The 23798-nt window shown below is 36.9% G+C and overlaps 2 protein-coding genes across 4 annotated transcripts; one reads left to right on the forward strand and one right to left on the reverse strand.

Moving 5' to 3' along the window:
• The first annotated feature begins 1424 nt into the window (after window positions 1-1424).
• LOC122074614 (SUMO-activating enzyme subunit 2-like) lies at window positions 1425-13391 on the forward strand. 3 transcript variants are annotated; one of them, XR_006139007.1, is made up of 12 exons: window positions 1425-1724; window positions 1834-1923; window positions 3230-3313; window positions 3436-3654; window positions 5028-5129; window positions 6451-6906; window positions 7009-7238; window positions 9228-9321; window positions 9421-9603; window positions 10268-10365; window positions 10543-10695; window positions 12677-12808. XR_006139007.1 is itself a non-coding variant. In XM_042639517.1 (11 exons), the coding sequence occupies exons 1-11, from the start codon at window positions 1692-1694 to the stop codon at window positions 10631-10633; spliced, it is 1680 nt and encodes a 559-aa protein (XP_042495451.1). In that variant the 5' UTR covers window positions 1426-1691; the 3' UTR covers window positions 10634-11040. The 3 variants fall into 3 exon arrangements, 2 of the variants coding, with proteins under 2 accessions (XP_042495451.1, XP_042495450.1); XM_042639517.1 differs by lacking the exon at window positions 12677-12808 and having other exon boundaries at window positions 1426-1724; window positions 10543-11040; XM_042639516.1 differs by lacking the exon at window positions 10543-10695 and having other exon boundaries at window positions 1427-1724; window positions 12677-13391.
• A 4051-nt stretch (window positions 13392-17442) lies between these two features.
• Window positions 17443-20044, reverse strand: LOC122073309 (peroxidase 72-like). Its single transcript, XM_042637873.1, has 4 exons — window positions 19739-20044; window positions 19453-19644; window positions 18767-18932; window positions 17443-18060 (listed from the first exon to the last, which is right to left on the reverse strand). Exons 1-4 carry the CDS (start codon window positions 19973-19975, stop codon window positions 17651-17653), a joined length of 1005 nt encoding a protein of 334 aa, XP_042493807.1. The 5' UTR covers window positions 19976-20044; the 3' UTR covers window positions 17443-17650.
• Window positions 20045-23798: the final 3754 nt, after the last annotated feature.

A 23798-nucleotide genomic window follows, 5' to 3' on the forward strand; every position in this document is an offset into this window, starting at 1 on the left:
CAAAATGATTCTGCCTCGAAATCTATTTAAAACATTCAATTAAGTTCGTAATCTTAATTATCCAATCCTCAATGGCTCAATCATCATTAGTATTTAGGTCTGGTGTTTTCTCTTTGGGGGTAACCTCTGCACCTAGACATAGAGGCACCTCAGTAATTTTTTGCTCCTTGTTTGTGGTGTGTGTGTTGCTCGATAGAAAAATTTATCCTTTATATTTATTTTGAGAGAAGGTTCACCATGATGCCAATATGGGGAGGAATTTGAAGAATTTGTACGCCATACCAATGGCTATCTTAAAAAATGTATCATCTACATGAGCCTCATGTATTTGGAGTAAGAAAGAATAAACAATAAAAAACAAATGTGAGTAAAATTACACTATTGGGTTGTGTGAATATTTTTTCAAGTTCAGTTATAATATATATATATATATATATATTTATTATTTTTTTCTAGAAAACAACCAAACTAATAATCCTTGTTTTATAAATATATTATTACACTAATATCTTTATAAAAAGTTATACACTTATACCTAGTATTTAGTATTTAATTAATTAATTTTTTAGGAGGGGAGAGGGGAGAGGGGAGGAGGTCAGAACTAACACTAAATAAGTAATAGGAAAAAGAAAGCTTGTGAAGTTGTGTAGCATATATTAGCACCTCTTGTGCATATCTCTTTATTCTATCATATGAAATGACACATCTACTGCCTATGGGAGGAGAGAGAGATATAAGAAGGTGTAATGTATACTATGTAACTAGACAAGGAACTCCATCCCATAAGTAATGTGTAGGGATCGTTACATGGCCCCAACACTGGGGGGCCACTAATAATACGCATGAAATCATCAACAACAGAGATTTTTGCATTTCACGAGGGATGGGGCAAGGCCGGCAAGCAGTGCCTCCCCTTATGTTTAGGTATAGGAACCATGTAACCTGACAGGGATCTCTTTTCCCATAAATAATCTATACATGTTAAAAAAATCATAGCAGTTCTTGTTGTAGCTGATTCTTACTGAGTGAGTAGGTGTAGATCCATTGAAAAACCCATTTCATAAACCGTCCAATCCCCATTTAATAAACGATCCCTAAATCAGTTCCGAGAAAATGTCCCATTTAGTACTGGATAGATCGGTTCTAGGGTTTCGTGGTTCGAAACTAGGAGGGACGACAAATCATTTATAGGTTTTAGCGGTTCAATTCTAGGACGCCAGTCCCTGCTTCCAAACCCAAATGGCAACCTTACTACTGTCCCCATGAGATTATGGATCCATTAGGCCGATGCCGGTTTGACCAGAGGTCGAATCACAAAGGGAGGATGGGCCGGTGGGGTGGTCGAGCAGTTTGCAGTTAACAACGTACGGTAAAGGGAAGACTTTGGAAGACTTGGAGCGAGTTAAAGAGGCAGTGGGGAGGAGAGAGACTTTACAGAGTAGAGAAAGAGGGAGCAGTGGTAGAGGGAAATGCTTTTTTATTAATTTTTTTTTTTTCTTGGCGCCCTTTATACGAAGCATATAGTTGGAGCGGACGACCCTTGAGATTCTATTCTCCTCGTCCTCTCTTCCTTTTTCCTTTTACTTTTCTTGATCACCTCTCTCTGATACAGAAAAACCATCAGTTGCTCTCTTCTTTGCAGTATTATCACTCTCCAATCTCCTCTCTCTTTCTACGGCAAGCTTGCTTCAATGGCGTCGGAGCAACAGCTTCAAGCAATCAAGGTACTATTCTTTCTCTCTATTGTTCTTTTGTTCTTCCTTACTGGCCTCCTTTACTCCATAAAGCGATGTATCGAAGAAGATTTGAAGAAATTAAACATTTAACGTACAGAACGCAAAGGTACTGATGGTTGGTGCCGGCGGCATCGGTTGCGAGCTTCTTAAAACTCTCGCTTTATCTGGTTTCCAAGACATCCATATTGTGAGTTGTTTACATCAATTTCCGTTGCTTTCTTTCTCTATCTTTTTTTCGCTCATAGCATCCTTTCTTTTCAAGGAGCTTTTAGTTGCTTCCACACTCTGTAGGCGTGTCCCCCTCCCCCTTTACTTTTTCGTTATTTTACCATTTTTTTTTTTGTTGGGTGGGGGGTTTTGTTGGTGTAGGGTTTAATGAACGAAATTTTCTATTCCAATTTCGCAGTCGTTAGTGTTGTATGAAGTTGTATGGCTAACGAAAATTTAGTGCTCTGTGGTGTTGGTGTTGTTTGCTTTTATACCGACATTAATATAATGTTGGATGCTTACATCAGTTAGGTGACTAGCACCATTTCTTTCTTTTATACATTCATAATATGTTTTGGAGTCTTCTTCCTTTAATGTTTACTTTAGATATCTAGGCAGTCTCACACCAACAAGCTTTCTCTCTTTAGTCTTTATATTTTAGATATGCATAGGAATGGGGCCTAGAGAGGGTGGTTTTAAATTGGGCGCTGGGAGGTATTCGCTTCTTATTATTATGATTTGAGCTAATCCTTTGGTTAGTCCCCTATATATTTATTGTAAAAGAAGGATTTTTTGAAGAGAAGAATCGCAGAACATAAAAAAAAGTATATGATATAGCCAAAATACAATGAGATTTTACATAACCTTCTCATGAAAAGGGAAAAAAACGAAAATAATTAAGCAGACTTATCTCCCTGATGACTCATGCATGAGCTCCCAGCATTTATTAGCCCTTTGGGAAAGCTCAAATTCCTTCAAACTCCTTATTAGGCATAGCCCACTTCATAATATCAAAACACTGACATTAATCTTGGTAATGTACACTTCCTGATCGAGAGACAAAATCTCCCCTTTTCTAATTTGTGCATGAACTTTATGAGGTAGATAATATCCTTTAAATTTCATCAGCTTTATATTAGTCAGGTCCTTGGGAAATTATGCTGTTTCTTCAAAGTTACTGCCCAAGAACTTTTCAGGTCGGTGGACTCCAAAATAAGTCCTATGAACTCAACTTGCAATTTATGGTACTATTGTCTTTGGGTCCATAGGTATCATAACATATGACCTTTCCCCATCGTTTTCCGTTTGTTGACTCATGAAAGAATTCAGTTCCTGTGTTGCTGCTATATCTGATTCCCTGGCTGAAGTATCTCAGACCATTCATTTTCATGGGACATAATAATCCACAGAACAGTGTGGGATTTTCTTGCTTTTACGTATGCTTATCTTTCGTTATATTTTATTTTATAATTACTCATCTCACATTTGTCTCTTCCTACTTGCAGATTGACATGGATACAATTGAAGTGAGTAACCTAAATAGACAATTTTTGTTTAGACAATCTCATGTTGGGCAATCTAAAGCAAAAGTAAGTTTTTGATCATTGCTTCTACATGCAAGGTCTGGTCTAGGTTGTTCTGCTCCATGGAGTGCTGGCTTTATTCAAAACTTTTTCTTTTCTTTTCTTTTTTTGTTCATTTAATTACACAGGTTGCTCGAGAAGCTGTCTTAAGATTTAGGCCTCACATAAGTATTAAAGCCTACCATGCAAATGTCAAGGATCCTGGGTTCAATGTGGAGTTCTTTAAGCAATTCAATGTTGTTTTGAATGGTCTTGACAACTTGGATGCAAGGAGACATGTGAATCGCCTTTGCTTGGCAGCTGAGGTTCCTTTAGTTGAAAGTGGAACAACTGGGTTATTAGGGCAGGTGATGATGGTTTCCATTGTATTTTTTGAATCTAGTTCATCATTCTACCACCATCTCTTTTTCTTTATGGATAAGTGATGAGGTTATATGCAGCTTTCTTATTTCTGATTTTAGGAGAAATAAAGGGTCAGAACAATGTCTAAGTCTCAGACTTCCATTTAACACACATACTTGCACACTGTCCAGTCATTGCTGCTAGTTTAGTAAACTGATGAATTTCTTACTGAATGTATGATTTGATCAATAGGGTCATGCTTAGTGTAACCATAATTGGTTATGCTAGATTGTAACCATGACAGTTTTTCCATTCTTTGTACAATATGGGAACCCACTCCCCTTTTGTCCTGTGCATAAATGGAAAAGTAAAAATTTCTGTTCCATAACGTGATATTAGCTATCATAATAACCCAATGTTATGATACTTAACATACTAATGTAATTCTGGAAAAGATTAAGTTCCTTATGGGCCTTTTTTTTGTATATAATGATTTACAGTGGTAATAACTTGACTGGTCAGTTGAGCTACCATGCTCTTAGGGCCAGCACAAGTAGATATATAGATAAAAAAAGGTCAGCTGCCATAGTGGATCCTACTCCGTATTTACCAGCAATGAAAAGGGACAGTCATCCGCTTCTCAGTGGATTGATTTGGCCTATGTAGGAGACATTTTTTCAAGATATTGGAAAATTTTAATTTTTGTACATTTTACAGTTTTCTGTTTAGGTTTTTATTTTACTAGTAAAGTTTTCACATATGATATCTATTTTCTTGATCTATCAAGAGGGAAACTTACAAGATAAAGAATACTAATCTAAGGGCCCGTTTGATAATGTTTCTGCCGTTTCTGTTTCAAGAAACGGCAGAAACATAAATTTCCGTTTCTAGAAACAGAAACGGAATTGAAGGTGTTTGATAAGTCATGTTTTTAGAAGTCGATAGTAACCAATGAAAGAATGGCCACAAGTCGTTTCCAGAAACGGCGAAACAAGTTGAACTTGTTTCGCCTAGGTCGTTTCTTGAACCATAAATAAGTAAAAATTTCTATTTCTATTTCTAAAAATAAGTGAAACAAAACAGTTTTATCAAACACTTTTTACTCCGTTTCTGCTGTTTCTGGATACAGAAACGGCAGAAACGCGTTTCTTGAAACGTTATCAAACGGGCCCTAAGAGTCATAGAGAAGAAGAGAGAGTCCTCTCACCCCCCCCCCCCATTTGTTTGTCCTAGAATTTGCATTTCTGTAGTATGTAATTTTTCAGATGTCGTTGTATTCATTCTTGACATTCTAATTTGATCATGCTATTCTTGCTATGTTGATTTACTAGCTGAATCTAATGATGATATTCTTTGTTTTCCAATGTAAGGGGAACAGGTTACTGTTCATGTGAAAGGTAAAACTGAATGCTATGAATGCCAGCCAAAACCCGCTCCAAAAACATATCCTGTATGTACAATCACCAGTACTCCATCGAAGGTATAGATTAGTGTCAAGATCACATCTGTATACTTGTGTTTTCCGTCTTTTCTTTTTTTTTTTTTTGGGTGAAAACTTGTGCTTTCCTTCATATGTAATAAAATACTGCTGGTGTATATGTTGGAATGTAATATTTGTAACATCTTATTCCTGGCTAAAAATTAGAAGTAATTTGGGTGATCTATTTTTCATTCTGCAATTGTCATTTGGACTTCTTACAATTTCTATATATTATAATGCTTATTTGCATTTGGAAGTTCATTACTGAATGAAGGATAGATTCTTATTGTTCGCTAGATTGAGGCTTTGCACGTAATTCCAGTAATAGATGAAATTAGGGTTGTCAAAAGTAATTGAAATACCAATCTCATTTAGGTTCCGATTTCAATGGTTTGAAACATGTTACACTGATCATTGTCATTTGCTCACTTTTATGAATCTTGTGTACATTCCGTATATATATATATATATATATATTTTTTTTTTTTCACCTTGCTACTTTGAAGTTCTTAATTTTCAGGGTTGATATACTTCCACGTTGTTGCTTTCATTTTACTGAAGGGTTTAAGTATAGTTAAAAGCCCCTTTATTTGATTCTTAGGGCTTATTTTGTTGCACAATCATTTCCTTATGATTTCAACTGCAATTTTTGTGCATGCTTTTATTACTTCTATGGTTGGGAAATGTACATTGCGTTCTTTCTGTGGAAATTATTTATACGCCATTCTTTTTTTTCTTTTTTTTGGTGGGGAGGGGTGAGGTTGTATTTGTGAATGCCATATCAAATGATAGTTTCTGTTTGAAGGAGATGACTTCAGCCATACCTTGGTTGATGCTTAATTTATAATTAGAATAACCTGCAGCTTGTAGGTTACTTTTTATTTATTTATTTTCCTTCTAGATGGGTAGGTCAGGCTTGGCTTGAACATGCAAGAAAACTCCATTGCCATTAGCAATTCCTAATGGGATTCCACTGGCTTTCAGATTTATTGCTTGTTATATTTAACTTACTGATTGGTTGGCTGATATTGAGAGTAACCTTCAGCTATGTCGAGTTTTCTTACTTCTCAATTTTTCTTTGTTTTTGTTATGTTTCTCATTGCTAATGGTTGTACTGCTTTTGATACTTAATGCTATTTTTTCTGCCTTTGACCTTTCCATTCCCATTTTCTCTATTAGAGGGGAATTTTCTCATCATATTGAATTTTGTTGTCAATATTGTAATCTTGGCAGGTATTCTGGTAGTGGATTTTAATGAAAATCATTTTTATGAACTACTCCATGCATATTTGGCATTGACATCATTGCTTGAAATTTGCAGTTTGTCCACTGTATTGTCTGGGCAAAGGACCTACTATTTGCAAAGTTGTTTGGAGACAAGACTCTGGAGAATGATCTTTATGTACGTTCTAACGATGCTTCTAGCTCATCAGAAATTGTTATAGATGCCTTTGAACAAAGAGAAGGTGAACATCCTGAGAAGTATGGACGGAGAATATATGATCATGTCTTTGGACATAACATTGAAGCTGCTTTAGCCAATGAAGAAACATGGAAAAATAGAATTAGACCAAAGCCTATGTATAGTTTGGATGTCCTGCCTGACAAGCTTGTTCAACAGAATGGGAATTTTGAGAACTCTACAGTTGATGACCCATTGTCAGTGTCTGCGATGACTTCTCTGGGTCTTAGGAATCCTCAAGATGTTTGGAGCATAGTGGAAAATACAAAAGTCTTCCTAGAATCTCTGAAACTATTTATAGGGAAACGAGAGAAGGTTTGGCTTGATCATTATATTCTGCTTGTGCTTCAAAACTTTTGTACCTCATTTTCTCTTTAATGTTCAGCACTAATGATGTCTCTGTGATTTTATTTCTAGGAAATGGGTAACCTGATTTTTGATAAAGATGATCAGTTAGCTGTAGAATTTGTTACTGCAGCAGCAAATATTCGGGCAGACTCTTTTGGCATTCCTATGCACAGCCTCTTTGAAGCTAAAGGCATCGCCGGGAATATAGTTCATGCTGTTGCCACAACAAATGCTATTGTTGCTGGGTTGATTGTGATTGAAGCAACCAAGGTTCTTCAGAATGATGTAAATAACTATAGGTGTGGAATATCACTTTTGCTCCTCATGAAGCATGTTATCTTTAGAATTACTTTTAGCTGTCATAGTCTTCTGAAAATTTTACCCGCTTACCGCTCTCCATATGATAATAGGTGGCAAAATATAAAGAATGTAGGGTGTTTTATTCAGTTTTGGTTCTGGATCAGATCTTAGCAGAGCTGTAAAAATTTATATGGATCCATGATTTTGGATCCTAATGGATGGGGAATGGGTATTGGATACTCATTGCATGTGAGATCCCTTTCTACATTTGATTGCAAAATGGTCCTGTCTAAGATACACATCTAATTATGGGTTGGGGAACCTGAATTTTAAAAGATGTTCGTTTTAGATCCAAACTGGGTTTAATTTTGTCTGGATCGGGTTGAATGAGATCTGGTGTCAGATTTTTAATCCAGTCCATTTTTCATGCCCTATTCAGCAACTTGGTATGCAGTATGCACACTTTAGGGGTGCATGTTCAACTTTATTAGGGAGAAGGCACACTGCACAGCTGGCATCATTCATTTTGGTTTGCATGCACACTAGGCAAGCGTTTCTTTTTCTTTTTCTTTTTAGGTGGGGAAACTGGGAAAGGATACAATGGAAATTAAACTCATAGAAATGAGAGATTTTAATGAAGAAATACAAGAAGGCCCTAAAAACAGAAAAGAAATTACACCCTCCCACCATGTGGCCCCCCAAAAGAGCATCACCCCACCCAAAACTGATATATATATATATATATATTCACGTGGTACTGTTAATGTGAACATTGATTGTGGTACTGTTTACTTCAGTTGTGGGCCATATGGGCATCTGGTATGGATGAGAGATGTTGCCAATATTTCTTAGGATTTCATATCTTTAGTTTCTATTTCAATAGTTATGACTTCCATGTATTTCCATTGGGTCAATAGCTAGATTGATAGGAGTTTCTATTTCCCAGCAAGTTTATATTTTGATGATGAGTTGTCTTTTTTAGTTGGCTCGGCAGCCAAGCATACTCCCCATGATTTTGGGAGTTGCTAACTGTTTAGTAGTGATTATGGAGATTATAAATAAAGACATTGGGCTTCTACTGCCCATGGTTTTGGTTGACACAGTTAATGCTCTTTGAGTATGGTGAGCTGTGGTGAATCAGTCACATCCATTGGTGGTGAAGTCATTGATAGAGGGTGGGATGCCCAACCACAGGCCTAGATGGTGATACCTATGGTCATACCCCTTATTTATCCTCTTCTTTCTCCATCTCTGTCCAGAGATACTCCAACAGACCCTCCCCCCTTCACTGTCGTGGCCTTAAGCCAGGTGTCTTAGTGTTGAGCCATTTTAGCATACCTTACCTCATCAAAAACCCAAACAGTCCTCACCTCCGAAACGACACTAGAGACGAGACTCACCTCCAATCCAACCAACTTCTAACACAACCTCAACGGAACCTAAGACAAAGTGGAAGAAGAATGAAGAAAGAGAGAAAAGAGAGAATTTACATAGGAGAGATGAAACCCTTCAGAGCTAAAATTTTATTCTTGCTCTAGAAAAGGATTTTTAGTCTGTTTAACAATAGAATTTCCTAGCTTATCTGTCCAAAAAAGTACAATAGAACGTCACAGCTTTGACCCCCCCACTTCTCTTCTTCCAGTCTTGGAGAAGGTGGTTCAATTGACTGTGAGCTTTCAGTGTTTGAATTTTCCGAGCCAGAGTAGCCAAGTAAATATGTCATTACTTGACTTGGACACTTTATCTCTTATCTTTTTTTTTTTTTATTTTTTTTTTTTTTTTTTTTTTTTTTTTTTTAATTTTATGCAACTAATGGACACACCAGTTTCAACCAATATTTATTGAAAAAGTAAACAGTGCTAAAATAAATTTGTTTTTGGGCTTCTAAATTGTAGGGGAGCCCTTTCAAATGTATGAATGTGAAATATACATACATCATTAGTTCTTTTGCCACTAATTGGATTATAATCTGATGGATACCTGTGCAGGATGACCTATTGTCTTAAACATCCATCAAAAAAGATGCTTCTTATGCCAGTTGAGCCATTTGAGCCTAATAAATCATGTTTTGTTTGTTCGGAGGTATTTTCATATTCCGTATGAACTTGGTACAATTTCTTTTACTTTGAAGTTTTTTGTGAATGACATACTGCATTCTGATCCCCTTCAATCTGTCAATAGACACTTCTGTCTCTGGAGGTTAACACATACCATACGAAGCTGCGAGACTTTGTTGAGAAGATTGTTAAAGCCAAGCTTGGCATGAATTTGCCATTGATCATGAATGGATCCTCACTTCTCTATGAGGTTGGTGATGACCTAGATGAAGATATGGTAGCCAATTACGAAGCAAACCTTGAGAAGGTATGTTATCTCATTTTTTTCTGTGTCATTAAAACTGATAAAGACATCAACCTTTTTGTTTTGTTTTGTGGAACAAGAAAGAAGGATGATATAAGTTGGATAAAGAAAACGGAATTTACTGCAAAATGGAGTTTCCTAGATGGGTCATCTGGATCTCTTTTTTTACCAGGTGTTCTCTCTCCTATTTTGGTCTCATGAATCAATGATTTGGCAGATCTGAACTATCCATCAGATAAGCGACCTTTTGTAATGGTCATACATCCTGTTCCGTTGTCCATATGATCTATATGATCTACCATTTATTTTACTAATGCCAGATGTGCCAAGAGTGCTTGAGAGAGAGGGCTCTCTTTTCCTATGCGTACAAGTGCTTTGGGACTGGAATTTCCCAAATTTGGGGAGGCTAATCTGGGCAGCATAGAGCTCCCTTGACAAAACTGCCATGTACAGAAGGATCAGAACATCCCTCTTTTCCTATGTGTTTCATACTGCATGGGGCAACAAAGTCATATTCAATTATCTGATAAAAAAATACCGGCAGTTTGGTTAGGCAAATCTGTTACGGTTGTCTATTTTTGTTCCTTTTGTGGACATAGCACATCATAGTGGTTGCCTGCTGCAGTGTCTGTTAGTTATTACTAATTATGCTGTATATATCTTACAGGTGCTAGCTGAGCTTCCTTCTCCGGTTACTAGTGGAATAAGGCTTACGGTTGAGGATCTTCAACAGGAATTATCATGCGATATTAGTATTAAGCACAGGTTTTCCATTCTTGTTCTCATTTCATTTTACATATATTTTTAACTGTCTAAATTATTTTCAGGGAAGTTTCCAATAATTTAAAAGTTCTTTTATTGATGACAATGTATGGTTATGCACGCGAATGTGCATGCACACGCGAATGAAATTTCATGCAACTTTACAAACTTCCTAATCAGAAACGAGGAAGGTTGGGGTGGTGATGCAGAATCAAGGTTCCAGAAGCAATACCTGTGGAGGAAAGAGAAGAAAACAGATTCCAAAATCTAATTGTGACATCACAACAATCACAGCCAACATGACACCCCGCATGACAGCCTGCGGTTCTGGAGGTCTTCAGCTTCTAGAAACCTTATCTTTATTCCAGCTTCTAGCAGCCTCATCTTTAGAAGCCTTGTCAGATTCTAGCAGTTTGCTTTCTTTTTAAAATTGTAAAGCTTATCTTGGATTAAGAATATTTCATTCCAGTCTGAGTTGGCTATCTTTTTCTTATTGGTTGTTAAGTTTTTAGGTCAGTTTAGAGCTTTTCTTGGTCGGATGATGTAATGGGTCAGAATGGAGCTTTCCTATTGGTTGAATGATGTAAGAGTCCTAATCAGGTTTCTGTAGTAGCTGTAAATAAATGTATGTAGGCCCTTCCATCGATTGGAATAAATAAAGATATTGTGTTTGCTGAATTTTGGCTTTGTGGATTTAGTGCTTACTGCTGCGGATTCAGTGGTGTTACTTGGTGGATTCCAATTGAAGACTAACATGGATTCCTCAGTGGAAGAGTGGATGCTCTTCACAAGCTTTGGTGAATTCCTAGCTTGAGGTTTAGGTGGATTCTTAACCTGTTATTAATTCTCTTCTATCTATTTTATTAGCTGAAAATCAGGTCAGATTTGAACACAGCTATATCCTGCAGCTAAGCTATTTTGTTCATCTTTCAATTCAGTTTTCTTGTTTGCTTCTACCATAATCTGCTAGGTTGTCTTCAGTTTGATTCATTACCCCTAGTTTAGTTCTCTGAATTTCTTTTTTGATCTCATAATCCTCCAATCACTTCCATAGTTGTCGCGGTATCTAGGCGACCCAAGGTGTTGGAGGGGGTCCAGATGCAAGGTGACGCCAACTAGGTGACTAAGGCATCTAAGGCGCTCGCCTAGGGGTCCAAGGCAACCAAGGTGCCTGGATGCCTAGGTGACGACTATTTCGCTTCAGTTCTGTACTTGCTTTTAGTTTCAGAATTCTATTCATACGGAGCTCCTGTTAATTTCAGGTTTAGTTAGTCAATTTCTGCAATTCTGTTATGCCTTCAAGTTTTCCTTCTTGTGGGATTTCCTAGAATACTACTATTTGGTTCTCAGATTTTTGTCGAACTTTACAGCCCCATTCTATTTACTGAAATAATCCACCAGCTAGGATTTCCTACTATCTGAGTTGTTTTGTTGAAGTTTTCTTTACTGGATTACGGAATTTATTCTTTGACTATTCTAATTATTATCTTATTTGAGTTAGTCTCCCACTGGATTTTCCTGGTTTGGGATTAGTTTTCATTAGGTTGTTGAAGTTTTTAACCTCTATAACTTATTACATATCTGTATCCAGTTGGGATTATATGCCATAACTTATTACATATCTGTACCCAATCTGTAAACATGTCCATTCTGTGAGCTGACATAGATAAATGCAAACATAATTATATGAAAATGGTGATTTGATTGCCCTTTTGCCTAACAAACCCCACCCCACCACCCAAGAAAAAAAAAAAAGGGAAGAGAAAATGATGAATCAGCTAAGATTTATTCAACTGTACCTCTTATGCCTATTATAAATGTGGAACACCTGAACAAATTTATATGAAAAAGATGCATTTTATTTATAAATTAAATGCAGAGCAGAAATTACACAAAGTTTGCAACACTTGATTCAGGATATAATAGAAATGCAGGTATCTTTATCCCTTTTTTTCTTTTTTTTTTTATTTGGAAACAAAATTTATTGCGATTAGAAAGAAAGCTGTATGCATATCCTATTGAGTACAACATGAAAATTATGTCATCTTATGTTGTGTCAGTGCCATATTGTGTTGGGCGAGTCTAGGCATCATAAATGATGTTTCTGGATAAACATTCAAACTCCTTGTCATTTCATTTCTGATCACCCAAAGCCTTTCCGGTTTGTCTTTTCTTGTGCACTTCTATTTGCAGTCTATTGGGTGTAAGATGTGACTGAATCATTTGATCAATTTTGGCTGTTGAGACTAGTTCTTTCAAGGTCAGTGACTTTTTCTCTCTGTTTTTACCCTCTTTTTTATGCCTATCTTTGCAGGGAAGAATTTGATGAGGAGAAGGAACCTGATGGAATGCTTCTATCTGGATGGGGACAAGCACGTCAAGTGGAGAAAGATGATGAGAAGCCTGTTGGCCACAAAGAAAGCACATTAGTTGTATCTCAGTTGCTGCCAGTGGAGAACAAGGAAAATGGTCAGAGAGAGATTATTCCCTCAGGTACTAAAAGAAAACTCTCTCAAACTTCTGGTGCAAGCACTTCAACTTCTTGTGGAACTGATGGTAATGGAGATGATCAGAAATTGGAAGTAATCGATGATGACGATGAGGTTGTCATCCTCAATGATAGGAACCTAGAAACATTGAAGAAGAAGAAAGTGTGGTAATAGCTGGAGGGGACTTTTCTTCTGGGTCGACCTGTTCTAACTTTGTATCTTTTTTCAGAGATTAACTTATTCTTTCGATATCTGTAACTAGTTTCTCGTAACTTTATTTAGTAGGTACCAACTTGTAATCCTTACCTTTAGCTAGACTGAGTCTTCATTTCCAAATAGGTTGACTAGAAAAGGTTGTATAATTTTTTGTTATTCTACTTAAAATGTAGTTGGTGTAGGAGCTTTGATGTTATCTTGTGAGTGGAAGTGGTGCCTAAGGCCCTAAATATTGAAACTGTCGTGGACATGCACATAATAGACAGATTGTCCAGTTGCGGTTAAAGGCTTGGAACAGGACAGAAAAGATTCCTTGCTTGTTCATATATTTATCTTTATTTTCTTTACTTTTTTGAAAGTTTAAGGCTTGGAAGTTGGAACAGGACAGAAAAAAACCCTTGTTCAGGCATTATGTTCATTTTCTTTATTTGTTTTTCAGAGAAAGGGTGTGATGTGGAATGTTTGATCCTTCAATTTTGGGTGAGAAATGCTTAATCCCTTTGTTGTATGCGCATGGTATACTATTTTTCCATCCAAGTTTCTCCTGTAATGCTTTGTTCTTTCATTGCTCGACTATCTCACTCGTTTACCGTTGTAGGTAGGGGATTCCCCACCACTGTCGGGGTGGTAAACCATCTCCCATCAAAATATTAGGTTGTTTTCTAAGGGGAAAAAAACACTAGACATCTATTTTCCGGGAGGGTTTTGGCATATTTTCACCCAGAAGCAGAACAATACATCCTCCAATAACTGCCACGTGGCTGTTTAATTGAGATTGAAATATAATGCATAGGTGGACCCTATGGTGCTTTGTTCACCTATCATGGTTTAGTCCGTTCTGAGTTCATCTAAAAATTTAGAGATTTTTGAATTTGAAGAGAAAGATAAATACATATAAAAAAAAAATCATTGTGTAATTAAAATTTTTATTTTGTTTTGTTTTTGTTTTTGTTTTTTTCTTTAACTTTCAAGCATAGTCTAAAAAACTCAAGGACTAACAATGGATAATGGTGGACATACACATTGAATCTAATTTAAAATTTTGACCAATTTATATTTCCTAAGCTTCCTTCCGATAGGCATAATTTCTATCTTGACAAAAAAAAAAAAAAAAAATCATATTTTTTTTTTTTTTTGGTTAACTTATCTTCGGGGAGACTAACACAGTAACCTACCGTCACGGTTTCCACTTAAATCGCAAATGTACAGATAAAGAATCAAATCTGAGATCATACACTTATCCACACAATACGCAATTTTCCCTAAGATAGTCATAATCATAACACTCCTCTAACGTGTCAAAAATCAAATGAACGGTGCATGATTTTGGTTTTTGTAATTGATATTGGGATTAATCTCGATTAATTCTGATCCCGAATTGGATCAGTTTTCTGCTGATACTGGTCATTGATCTGGACTGAGCAAAATTGAATTAGATCGGACACATTTTCCTATGGTTTTCATTTAAAGATTACCAACAGTCCTACAGGATCCTAGTCTATCATGCACAAGTCAAGACTGAAATTTGACAATAGGTGGACCTCAAGCCTCAAGATCTACTGCTTACTTTCTGCTATGTCAAATTTGAGTCCTAATAAGGTTCAACTTATAGAAGCAAACGAAGCGTTAGCATTGAAAAATTAAGAGATCTTAGGGTTTTTTTTTTTTTTTTAATTCATTTCTTGACAACCTAAAATAGATTTAGGGCCTGTTTGGTATCGTTTCTGTTTCAGAAACTCCGTTTCGTGTCAAAAACGAAAATTTCAGTTTCTGTGTCAAAACGCAGTTTTTAAACGAAAAAATGGTGTTTCAAAATTTCAGAACCTAAACGGATTTTTTTTTTTTTTTTTTGTAAAATGGAACGAAACTGGGAAGACGAATCTCGTTTTTTCAGTTTTTTTTTTCACTTTTTGTTCAAAAAAAACAGATACGGACCACAAGTGCACCAAACAGAAGATTCCATTTTTTCGTTCCAATAGAACGAAAAAACTCCAGAAACGTTTTTTTAGAACGATACCAAACGGAGCCTTAGTAATGATCAAATCGTGTTTTCCAAATACGGACAGTGGTTAGGTTTGCGGAATGATCAGCTGGATCCGTATCAGTATTTACCGAAACTCTGGCTAATCCCATATCGGTGGATTGATAAGGACCAACAGAAAAAGTTCAAAAAATCCAATTTTTGAAGAAAAATGTTTCCACCCCAAAAATAAAAAAATAAAAACAGGGTTATAGTTATATTTATCCGATTCGGATCGGTATCCCGTTACCAATTAGTAAATCCTGGCCCTAATCAGAGTAACTCACGCCGTCACGCGCCCATGTTTGCTCTCTCTCTCTCTCTCTCTCTCTCTCTCTCTACATTAGTGCGAAGATGAAGTGAAATTTCAAAATGAATGTGGAAAACAAAAAAGGCAAAAAATAATCAAAATTCTGTTACCTTTTTAACTTGATCATTTACAAAGATTGTACATTCAAGAACCCATCCATCGATGATGTTGCAAAATACAGAACAAAATTAAGAAGAAAAATTAACTGATAACGATACTGGGAAAAAAAAAAGTGTGATCCAGGAAGGATATAAGGATAGAGAAAATTGAATCATGGAATCAAGGTGGTTGTTGTTGAAACTTGAAGTTTAAACATCAATGTAAGGCATAGTGGAACACTGGCTTGAACTTGAAACCCTTCGACATGGAGAAGAAGGAACAGGGGAAGAAGATTTCGAAGGTGTACCTCCTCCTTGCCAATCTGAAAACTTCTTCCTCTTCTTCTTCAGATCTTCCACGCACCTTATATCTGCCATGGATGCGAAAGACTGTGATTTCCCAGAGTAACACTTCGAAAGCCCTCTTCTTTTGCTGCTACCAAACATTAATTAATTAAAAGTAAAACCATTAGAACCAAAAGAAAGAACAAGAACATCATAAAAATGCAATCTTTATTTATAATACTTACTTGTGAGGGAGATTTGATCGTAAGGTAGCCATGTCGAAGGAGTCTATATCTGTGGTCTCCCCCATATTCTTTCTCCTTCTTTCTTTCCTTCCTTTGAAGTTCTTCTCAGTATTTCAGGTGGGTTTGGGAAGAGATGAGATCAGAAAGTGGGAGAGGAGATGATGGGGAGAGTAAGATAAGGGGATTAAGGAGAGGTGTTTATATATATATACGAGGGAGACGGTTGAGGTTATAACGGTCAGATAGGAATAGGACGGGATTGAGCCATTGAGGATAAGTTTCATCTTCTACACAACACGTCAACAACATTTATTAGATTGGCTTTGATTTGGGGCATAAAAATCCTCTACCAGTGCGTGAGAGTGAAGATCCAACGGCTGAGGTGCATATTGAGATCTTTTCAGTCGTTGGATCCTTGATACCACTTATCGTTCACCGCAGAGGATTTAACCCAAGTTTGAGAGGTTTTTGAATTTTAGTAATTCATTGTTGAGTTTAGGGCTTGTGGCTCATGTCATTTGATAAAAGTGGAGTTTGTTTGAGGCCTCTAAAAACGAATGTGGTTCAGCTGCTCATATGGTCACCTCCTGGCTCAGGTGATCCAGATTCCGGACTCCCTAAAAACTGTTTATTAATTCATTTTTTTTTTTTTTGGATGGACATGGTTTCACCACTCCATTTGTGGTTCACATTTTTGTGAGGTGGAAAGGAGAGAGAGAGAGAGAGAGAGAGAGAGAGAACGCAGCTGTGTGGTGCATGTAAATGCTGTCTTGTGTTTCTCTGCTTCCAATTTTGAAAATGACATTTGTGACTTATTGTGGGAGGATAAAGAGATAAGGGAGGCACAAGCATATGTTATGTGAGTGCAAGTCAGGTTTTCATAATAGAATCATTTTCGTACAATCTAATCTGCATACATGGAATCTGCTATCGAACTTTTTCTTGTGTAGATTCCATGTGTGTGAATCAATCTCGTACAAAAACACGAGAACCTAATCCATGCCACTCTCATGTTACAGAATCAGATAGGGAACATAATCCCTAAATTAAAGGGAGAAAGAACTTTGTCCATCCCAATAGCAAGTGGGTCTTTCAATGAGGATGGGGCAAAGTTCTCTTGTCCTATGTTATAATAGGGAAGAACACTGTCGAATTGCTTGACCTTGCACTACCATGGGAGTTGGGGCATCAACCAGAGGTAGTTTTCATTTCTCACGGGTGCAAGGCTGTCATTCAAAGGGGGATTTTACACTAGTTGCACATGACTAGGCAAGACTCTTTGATTGGATTGTGGAAAGTTATTCTTAATTTTGTGTAATCCAAAGAAAATTTGTCAACAATGGCATTAGTTCAATCATTGACTCATTACTTTTAGTGGAGAGAGATTCTCTTCTTCTTCGCAATGGATGAAAGAAAATTTAATCCAAATACGACTGAAATTTTATTTCCTTTCAATAAATTTGCATAGCTCAAACACAAAAGCCAAATTAAAAAGAAACAAGAAGAAGAAGGAGCAGCATTTAAGGCTCCTTGTCAACCCAAAACTTCAATTATCATCACAATCCTACAAAGCATATAGAATTTAATTAATATTTCCTTATTAATGATATATAAACCCTTAGTGATTAATTAAGTTTTCTGCAGTTCTTCCTGATCTCCCCACTGGTTCTTGTCAAGGGAGAGATATTTCCCATCTTGATCATGGATTTCGCGAATTGCTTGAAGAAAAGCTCACCATTCTCTGCATATTTCTTCACCAGATCCATGGTTTGTTGGCTCTTGGTGAAGAGGACTTGATCAGAATTCAATAAGCCCTTGGAAGCCATAAGGTTCTTGTAGTAGTTAGTATCAAACTTGGTTGGGCTAACATTATCCAAGAAAAATAGGTTCTGATCACCACCAGATCTTGGGCAACGTTTCCTTAATTGGACGGCAAAGGACTGGTCCAGAAAGTGATCAGGTTGCCCATTTCCGCTCTGGTTGTACAGCCTTTGCCTGAAGCTGGTGCATCTAGCATTCCCAATCGTGTGGCTCCCTGCAACACAGCAACATTAGGTTAAAGGAATTCAAAAAGAAAAGAGATAGACACATAAAAAAAAAATCATTATGTAATTATGATTTTTATTTTAATTATTATATCTTTTTTATTATTATTTTTTCTTATTACAAACATAGGCGGCCAATAAGTTAAGGTTCTAAGTAATTTGGACGGTTTTGGTCCCAAGGGGCCAAATTTGAACGGTCCTACTTATTAAATAACTCCAAAACTAGGATTTGGCAAGTCAAAATACTTGTAAGTTCAAAATTCTTAAGTAAACAAATATTTTCCTAAACATACAAATAATATAAGGAAAACACTGAATATGGCATCGGTATATCCAGATCTGTGTCTATCTCGGTCTTTTTTCTCAAAAAAAAATTCTTTATATCCCCTATTGATTAAGTCGCTAAGGGCATACCTAACCCTACTTGAGATAGCCTTGGGAAAAAAAATCAAAAGGTACTCCAGTCAATAATTTTCAAAATATGAAATTTACTAAACTATCCTTTTTATTTACCCTTTAATGTGACATGCAAAGTCATCCCGGGAATCTCATCAACTAGGTTCACTTACCATCCATTGTTTGACAAGTGGCAAGATGAATGTGACAAATACTTGAAAAGAAAGTCACAAATAGAACTAAAATGAGCCAAACTAGAAAGGGGTAAATTTGGCAATTTGAAAAAAAGTTTGTAAGTACCAGAGAGGGCAACGAGGTCAACAACGTCAAGTCCTTGGCGCTTGAACTTGGTGACGATAGTCTGGAAAGTGTTGTTGGGTGCAGGGATATTGTTGTTGGACCCGCTTAGGCTTGCAGATCTTGAGTCTCTTCTTCCTAATGGAACCTCCCAGCTCGGACCACCATCCTACGCAATACACATGCAGTTACGTACATATATAATTTAGTGTAGTTAAATAAGTATTTCATTTTTGGCAACAAGTGGAAAAGAGGCATTCACATCGTTCATGGGGTGTGGACTCCACGAGTCCAAATCCTCTACCCACATGGGTAGTTACCAATGTAATGAAATTTTGACATTGGCAAATATCCCATGTGAGAAGAGAATCCAACTCAGACCCCACACCCCTAGGATGGCCCCACTTCCATGGATAGGGTTAGATGGGTGGATGGGGAAAAAATTTGATTGCTACCAGGCAATTCCCTGCTAGCAGTCAAAAAAATGGAATAATTCACTTCCCCTAAGATTCACAAATACCCTCTTAAATTATGGTATTTTTCAAAATATCCTTTAGATTTCATTTCCATGACTGCCACCGGCTGCAACTTGGGCAACAGATAAATTTCGTCCAGTGGATGGTTGCCTACACCGGAGGGGATCCAGAATCAACCTCTTATGATTCCAATATATGCACAGAACTAATTACCAGAACGGTAGAATCCCTAGCGGCGAGAGCGAGAATATCAGCGCAGGAGACTGTTTGTGGGCATTCCTTCTCAAGTGCGGACTTAATGTCGTCCACGACGTCGAATCCCCTTGCAGAGTTCTTGTTTGGGTTCGATTGCTTCTCGCTCACTATACTTCCGCTGCTATCTAACAGCACTGAACCATCACAACCCTAATTATACATACAACACGGTTCAGTTCAGTCATCCATGGCCATACAGTAAAGCTCAGTTAAAGATAAAAGAATATACTTCACAAATACAAACCTGAACGAAACAATCATGGAAATGGAGCCTCAGCAATGAAGCAGCCATTCTAGCTTCTTTTGCTACAGCTTTTGAAACTACTGACTTCACAATCTCTAGAGCTTTTGGGCATGAGTGCTCGTAGAACTGTGAATAGAGCCCACCTCCATTGTTACTGGTATAGTGAGAGAAGCAAGAGTTGGGTAAAGCAAGTAGTGAAACAAATATGAGAAAGCTAATGGAGTACTGATACGCCATTGAGATCTCTGTTAGGTGATAGAGACAGAGAGGGTTCTCTCGAAGCTTACTTGAGATGAAAGTTGAGAGAAGTTGTTTCACTATTTATAGAGGAACGATACATACTTTATCTAAGAGTCAAGACTAGAATGATAGCCAGAGAGGGAAAGAACAATTTAGAAAAGCAAAACCAGATGAGCCGAAAGGGCCAGGGAAGGGTCACGAGAGAAATGGTCAAACTTGGTTCATTATGTTATAGAGTAAATATTAATAGAATAGTGGATTATGGAGAATGGAAAAGATTATGTTACCAGTAACCGTGTGTGAGCCACTAGATCAGTTTAGTGATTAAATAGGGTATCTAATTAAGGTATTAATTCTGCGGTGATGTTTTGATATAATCATATGATAGGGGGAGGAGGTTCCATATTTTTATTAGAACCTAGGTAATAGCTCCAGAACAATTCTGCTGGGTAGGGCACTAGCCGGTAGACCGAATCACCTACCCATATGTGTATGTTGTAGAGGTGAAAATCTAAAACAATATAAAATAGGAATGAAAATTTTTTAAATAAATAGTCACACAATGTAAGGATTAATGTGTTTTGACAAAGATTATCTACATCTACAATAAGATAAGATTTTTTTACTATCAATGGAAAATAGGGTTACAACTTCTTATTCTCATGCCTCTCTCACATTATAGAGGGTACTTAATTTGATACACATAATGGACATAAAAATAAATTTTTTTACGAAAATATCTATATAATCCTTCAGACTCTCAGGCTTTACATATGATTCGGTGATAACATTTGTCTTTTTTTACCTCCAGAAATTCCCTCAATAGTTAGAATCACCTACACATACACATGACACTTATCTAACTTGATGTCATACAAAAGTGGAAGAAGGGCATTTACGAAAACAAATGAATTTAGTCTCAACCCCTTCGGGCAGTCTAAATGTTTAGCAAGAATGACAAATGTCATCATCTAATTGTACATGAAATATATAAAAACCAGTTAGTTATCCAAACTTGTCGGCTGGTTGGCGGAAAAGGATTGAAACAGTCCTAGGAGTATAGCCACGTGGCTAGAAATGCTTGAGAACCAAGAAACGTCGTGAAAGTGGGATTAGAAATCAGCATCAGTAGAAGATTGAGAACACACGTACCTGCTCCTTTGACAGTATGGGCTACTCCGCCTGCTCCCTCTCCGGTTTTGACTTTTCAACGCTAAATAGTGTCAGTCAACACTCGAGACTCAGTTTCCCTCCTTTCTTCTATTGTCGTCTTACTTTTTGGTTCGTTCACTCTTCTAGACTTTGGGGTTGCTTCTCGATTCCTGGACTAGGGCGGGCCGGGGAATAGACCATGAATGTTAGCCCGGTTAGGGTTTGAGGATGCTCGGATGCGACTCCAGAGGCATTTTCAATCTTGTACTGCATGGGGAGTAATTTAGACCCTAGGATTGCAGGTGAAATTAACCTCCACATGTAGAGAAAACTTTCCTCTAATCATCAAGCCCTAGGGTTCTACCATTGCATGGTTTGGATATCAATGTGACTCTAGTATTCTACTCGATCACGTATGGTTCTCTTAGGTCTTATATAGAAACATATGTAAAAGTTTATCCTCATTGGAAGTGAGAAATAATCCTATAAAATAAATGTTTAAATTCTAAAATACAGCGGTAAACATTATTCTATAAATCTCATCCAACCACCAAAAGTAAAAATGATAGATGATAAGATTCTCTCTTCTATTCCCTATGGGTAAAGGAAAACTTGATTTTAAAACTTTTTAAACTTTTAAAAATTTTGAAAATTTTTAAATTAGTTCAACACATTGTGGTGGGAGAGTAAGGGTCCAACCGGTTTGAATCGCTGGTGGATCTGGTTCAAATTGGTTCAAATTTTGTTGATTAATTAGCCACGTTAAATTTGAGAGTCGGCAATGAAGGACTTTTGAAGTCTTGATTAATTATTGAATGCATGTAACAGTGCGGGAATATTAGGTGACAGTGATAACAATCCACACCGCTCTTCTCCAGTCTTTGAAAGAAAAATACAAAATAGGCGCTTTGGTTGTTGGGTTTGGTAGTCTATTTAGTCAAAAAGATAAACGTCATGGCTACTCTTAATTAGTTAGTGTCATTTTCAATACTATCAGTAATGTTTTCTTGGCTTTATTGACTGTAGAGGCATTTTGGATCTCTTGTCTATGGCATGAAGCAATTCCTTATCCGTCAATAACGTGGCTCCATATCATTTGGTGAGATCACATCAACTTCGTTAAAATCTTGTTAATTAAGGGAGAGAAACCCATGAATGATTATATATAATTTTTGGGAAAAGAAGTTTTGTCCGAGACCATGGTTCCTGCATCTATACTCAAGTCTGACCTGCTACCCGCAATGAAGGAATTCCATTTCAATTGATGTTTCTACATTTACTCTTATTGGCCTCTAAATTGACGCAAGAGCTGTGTTTTCAGTCAGAAAATTCTTCCCCTTATTTTAGAAGGTAATATCATTTTACTCAATTATTACCATTTTTTTTTTTAATACGAAAATAGAATATACAGAAGTAAAAGGAGAGAATGACAATAATACCCAAGGGAAAATCCCTCTTTTTCAAAGAATAGAAATGCATGACAGCTGCACTCTCCACTTGTGGGCCCAAAAAATGTTTTGATAAGAGTTGGTTCCTTGACTATGATCATAAGTCTTATTCTTGATTTGTTACAAAAATGCTTGAAGTTCCTCTATCGCCAGATATGAGAAACTATGGAGTAAAAGGCTAGTTTATCAAAGATACCATATGTGATGTTGATGAGAGAAGAAACAAAGCTGAAGAATATCACTCCACAACTAGGACATTGAAGCTGCACTCAAAGAAGAGGTGGTTCTTTCATCGAGACCAGCTCAGTAGAAGCAACAAGAGGAGGCCACCTCGACATGCCTCATTTGAAGTTGATCAAATTTGACAATGCGCTTGTGAGACATCTCTAAGTAATAAAAGATTGTCTAGGAATATAATTATGGAACCACACAGCCGCCACCCGACCAACTGTAGAAGCAAGGAGGAGGATTGGTTCAAGAGGGCCGGAGTACTGCTTTGGGTAAGCCTCAAATTGGACTAGCCTATGTAATAGGTGGCGATGTCTTACTTACGATGTGAAATGATGCTTATGCTCAGGTAGAGGAATCCTCATTAGACCTCATCAAAAATGGTCTTAGCCCTTGATGTCTTTTATTTTTTATTTTTGGTAAAAATCTTAGCCCTTTATGTCATAATAGAGAAATGGTCACACAAGATGATGCGCACATAGAAGCCACACAAAATTAGCTAATATTGATGATGTTGGTCCATGGTTAGAGCATGTATTCTTAGTTTTATTTAGATACTTTTGTACCATGTTTTAGATTTTTCTCTCATCTTTAATTCATGATTTTCAAGATTTTTTTTAATGGACTTCTACTATTTTTCCTTTAATTTCTTTATTCAACCAATAATTCAATATTATTTGCTCTTTGTTTTCATTGTTCGATTTGATTTTCTAAATCTTCGGTTATGTTTTATTGATGTTACACAGTATATTTCACCATGTTTTCATGATTTTTCACCACACCCATGAGCAATTCTTGATCAGGCCTTCGTTGTCCAAATAGAATTATTTTTCTAACATTTCTAACAAACCAAATTGACCCACACATGCTTTCTCTCTAGGGACCCAATCCACCATATCTACAAGATCTAGGATCCCAACAACACTCATATCTCATGTGCCGTAGCATTTTAATTAAAAGTCTAGAGTTATTATGACTCGGAGAACGAAGAC

The sequence above is a fragment of the Macadamia integrifolia genome, chromosome 3 (genome assembly GCF_013358625.1).
Source record: "Macadamia integrifolia cultivar HAES 741 chromosome 3, SCU_Mint_v3, whole genome shotgun sequence".
NCBI classification, from domain to species: domain Eukaryota; kingdom Viridiplantae; phylum Streptophyta; class Magnoliopsida; order Proteales; family Proteaceae; genus Macadamia; species Macadamia integrifolia.

What these genes read in the sequence shown, in the direction of transcription:
- LOC122074614 (XM_042639516.1), top strand. Translation starts at nt 1,692, where the DNA reads ATGGCGTCGGAGCAACAGCTTCAAGCAATCAAG. An exon ending in GTTTCCAAGACATCCATATT is followed by an intron (nt 1,924 to 3,229) that starts GTGAGTTGTTTA and finishes TCCTACTTGCAG; the next exon opens with ATTGACATGGATACAATTGA. An exon ending in CAACTGGGTTATTAGGGCAG is followed by an intron (nt 3,655 to 5,027) that starts GTGATGATGGTT and finishes TAAGGGGAACAG; the next exon opens with GTTACTGTTCATGTGAAAGG.
- LOC122073309 (XM_042637873.1), bottom strand. Translation starts at nt 19,975, where the DNA reads ATGGCGTATCAGTACTCCATTAGCTTTCTCATATTTGTTTCACTACTT. An exon ending in CTAGGGATTCTACCGTTCTG is followed by an intron (nt 18,933 to 19,452) that starts GTAATTAGTTCT and finishes TGTATTGCGTAG; the next exon opens with GATGGTGGTCCGAGCTGGGA. An exon ending in TGACCTCGTTGCCCTCTCTG is followed by an intron (nt 18,061 to 18,766) that starts GTACTTACAAAC and finishes GCTGTGTTGCAG; the next exon opens with GGAGCCACACGATTGGGAAT.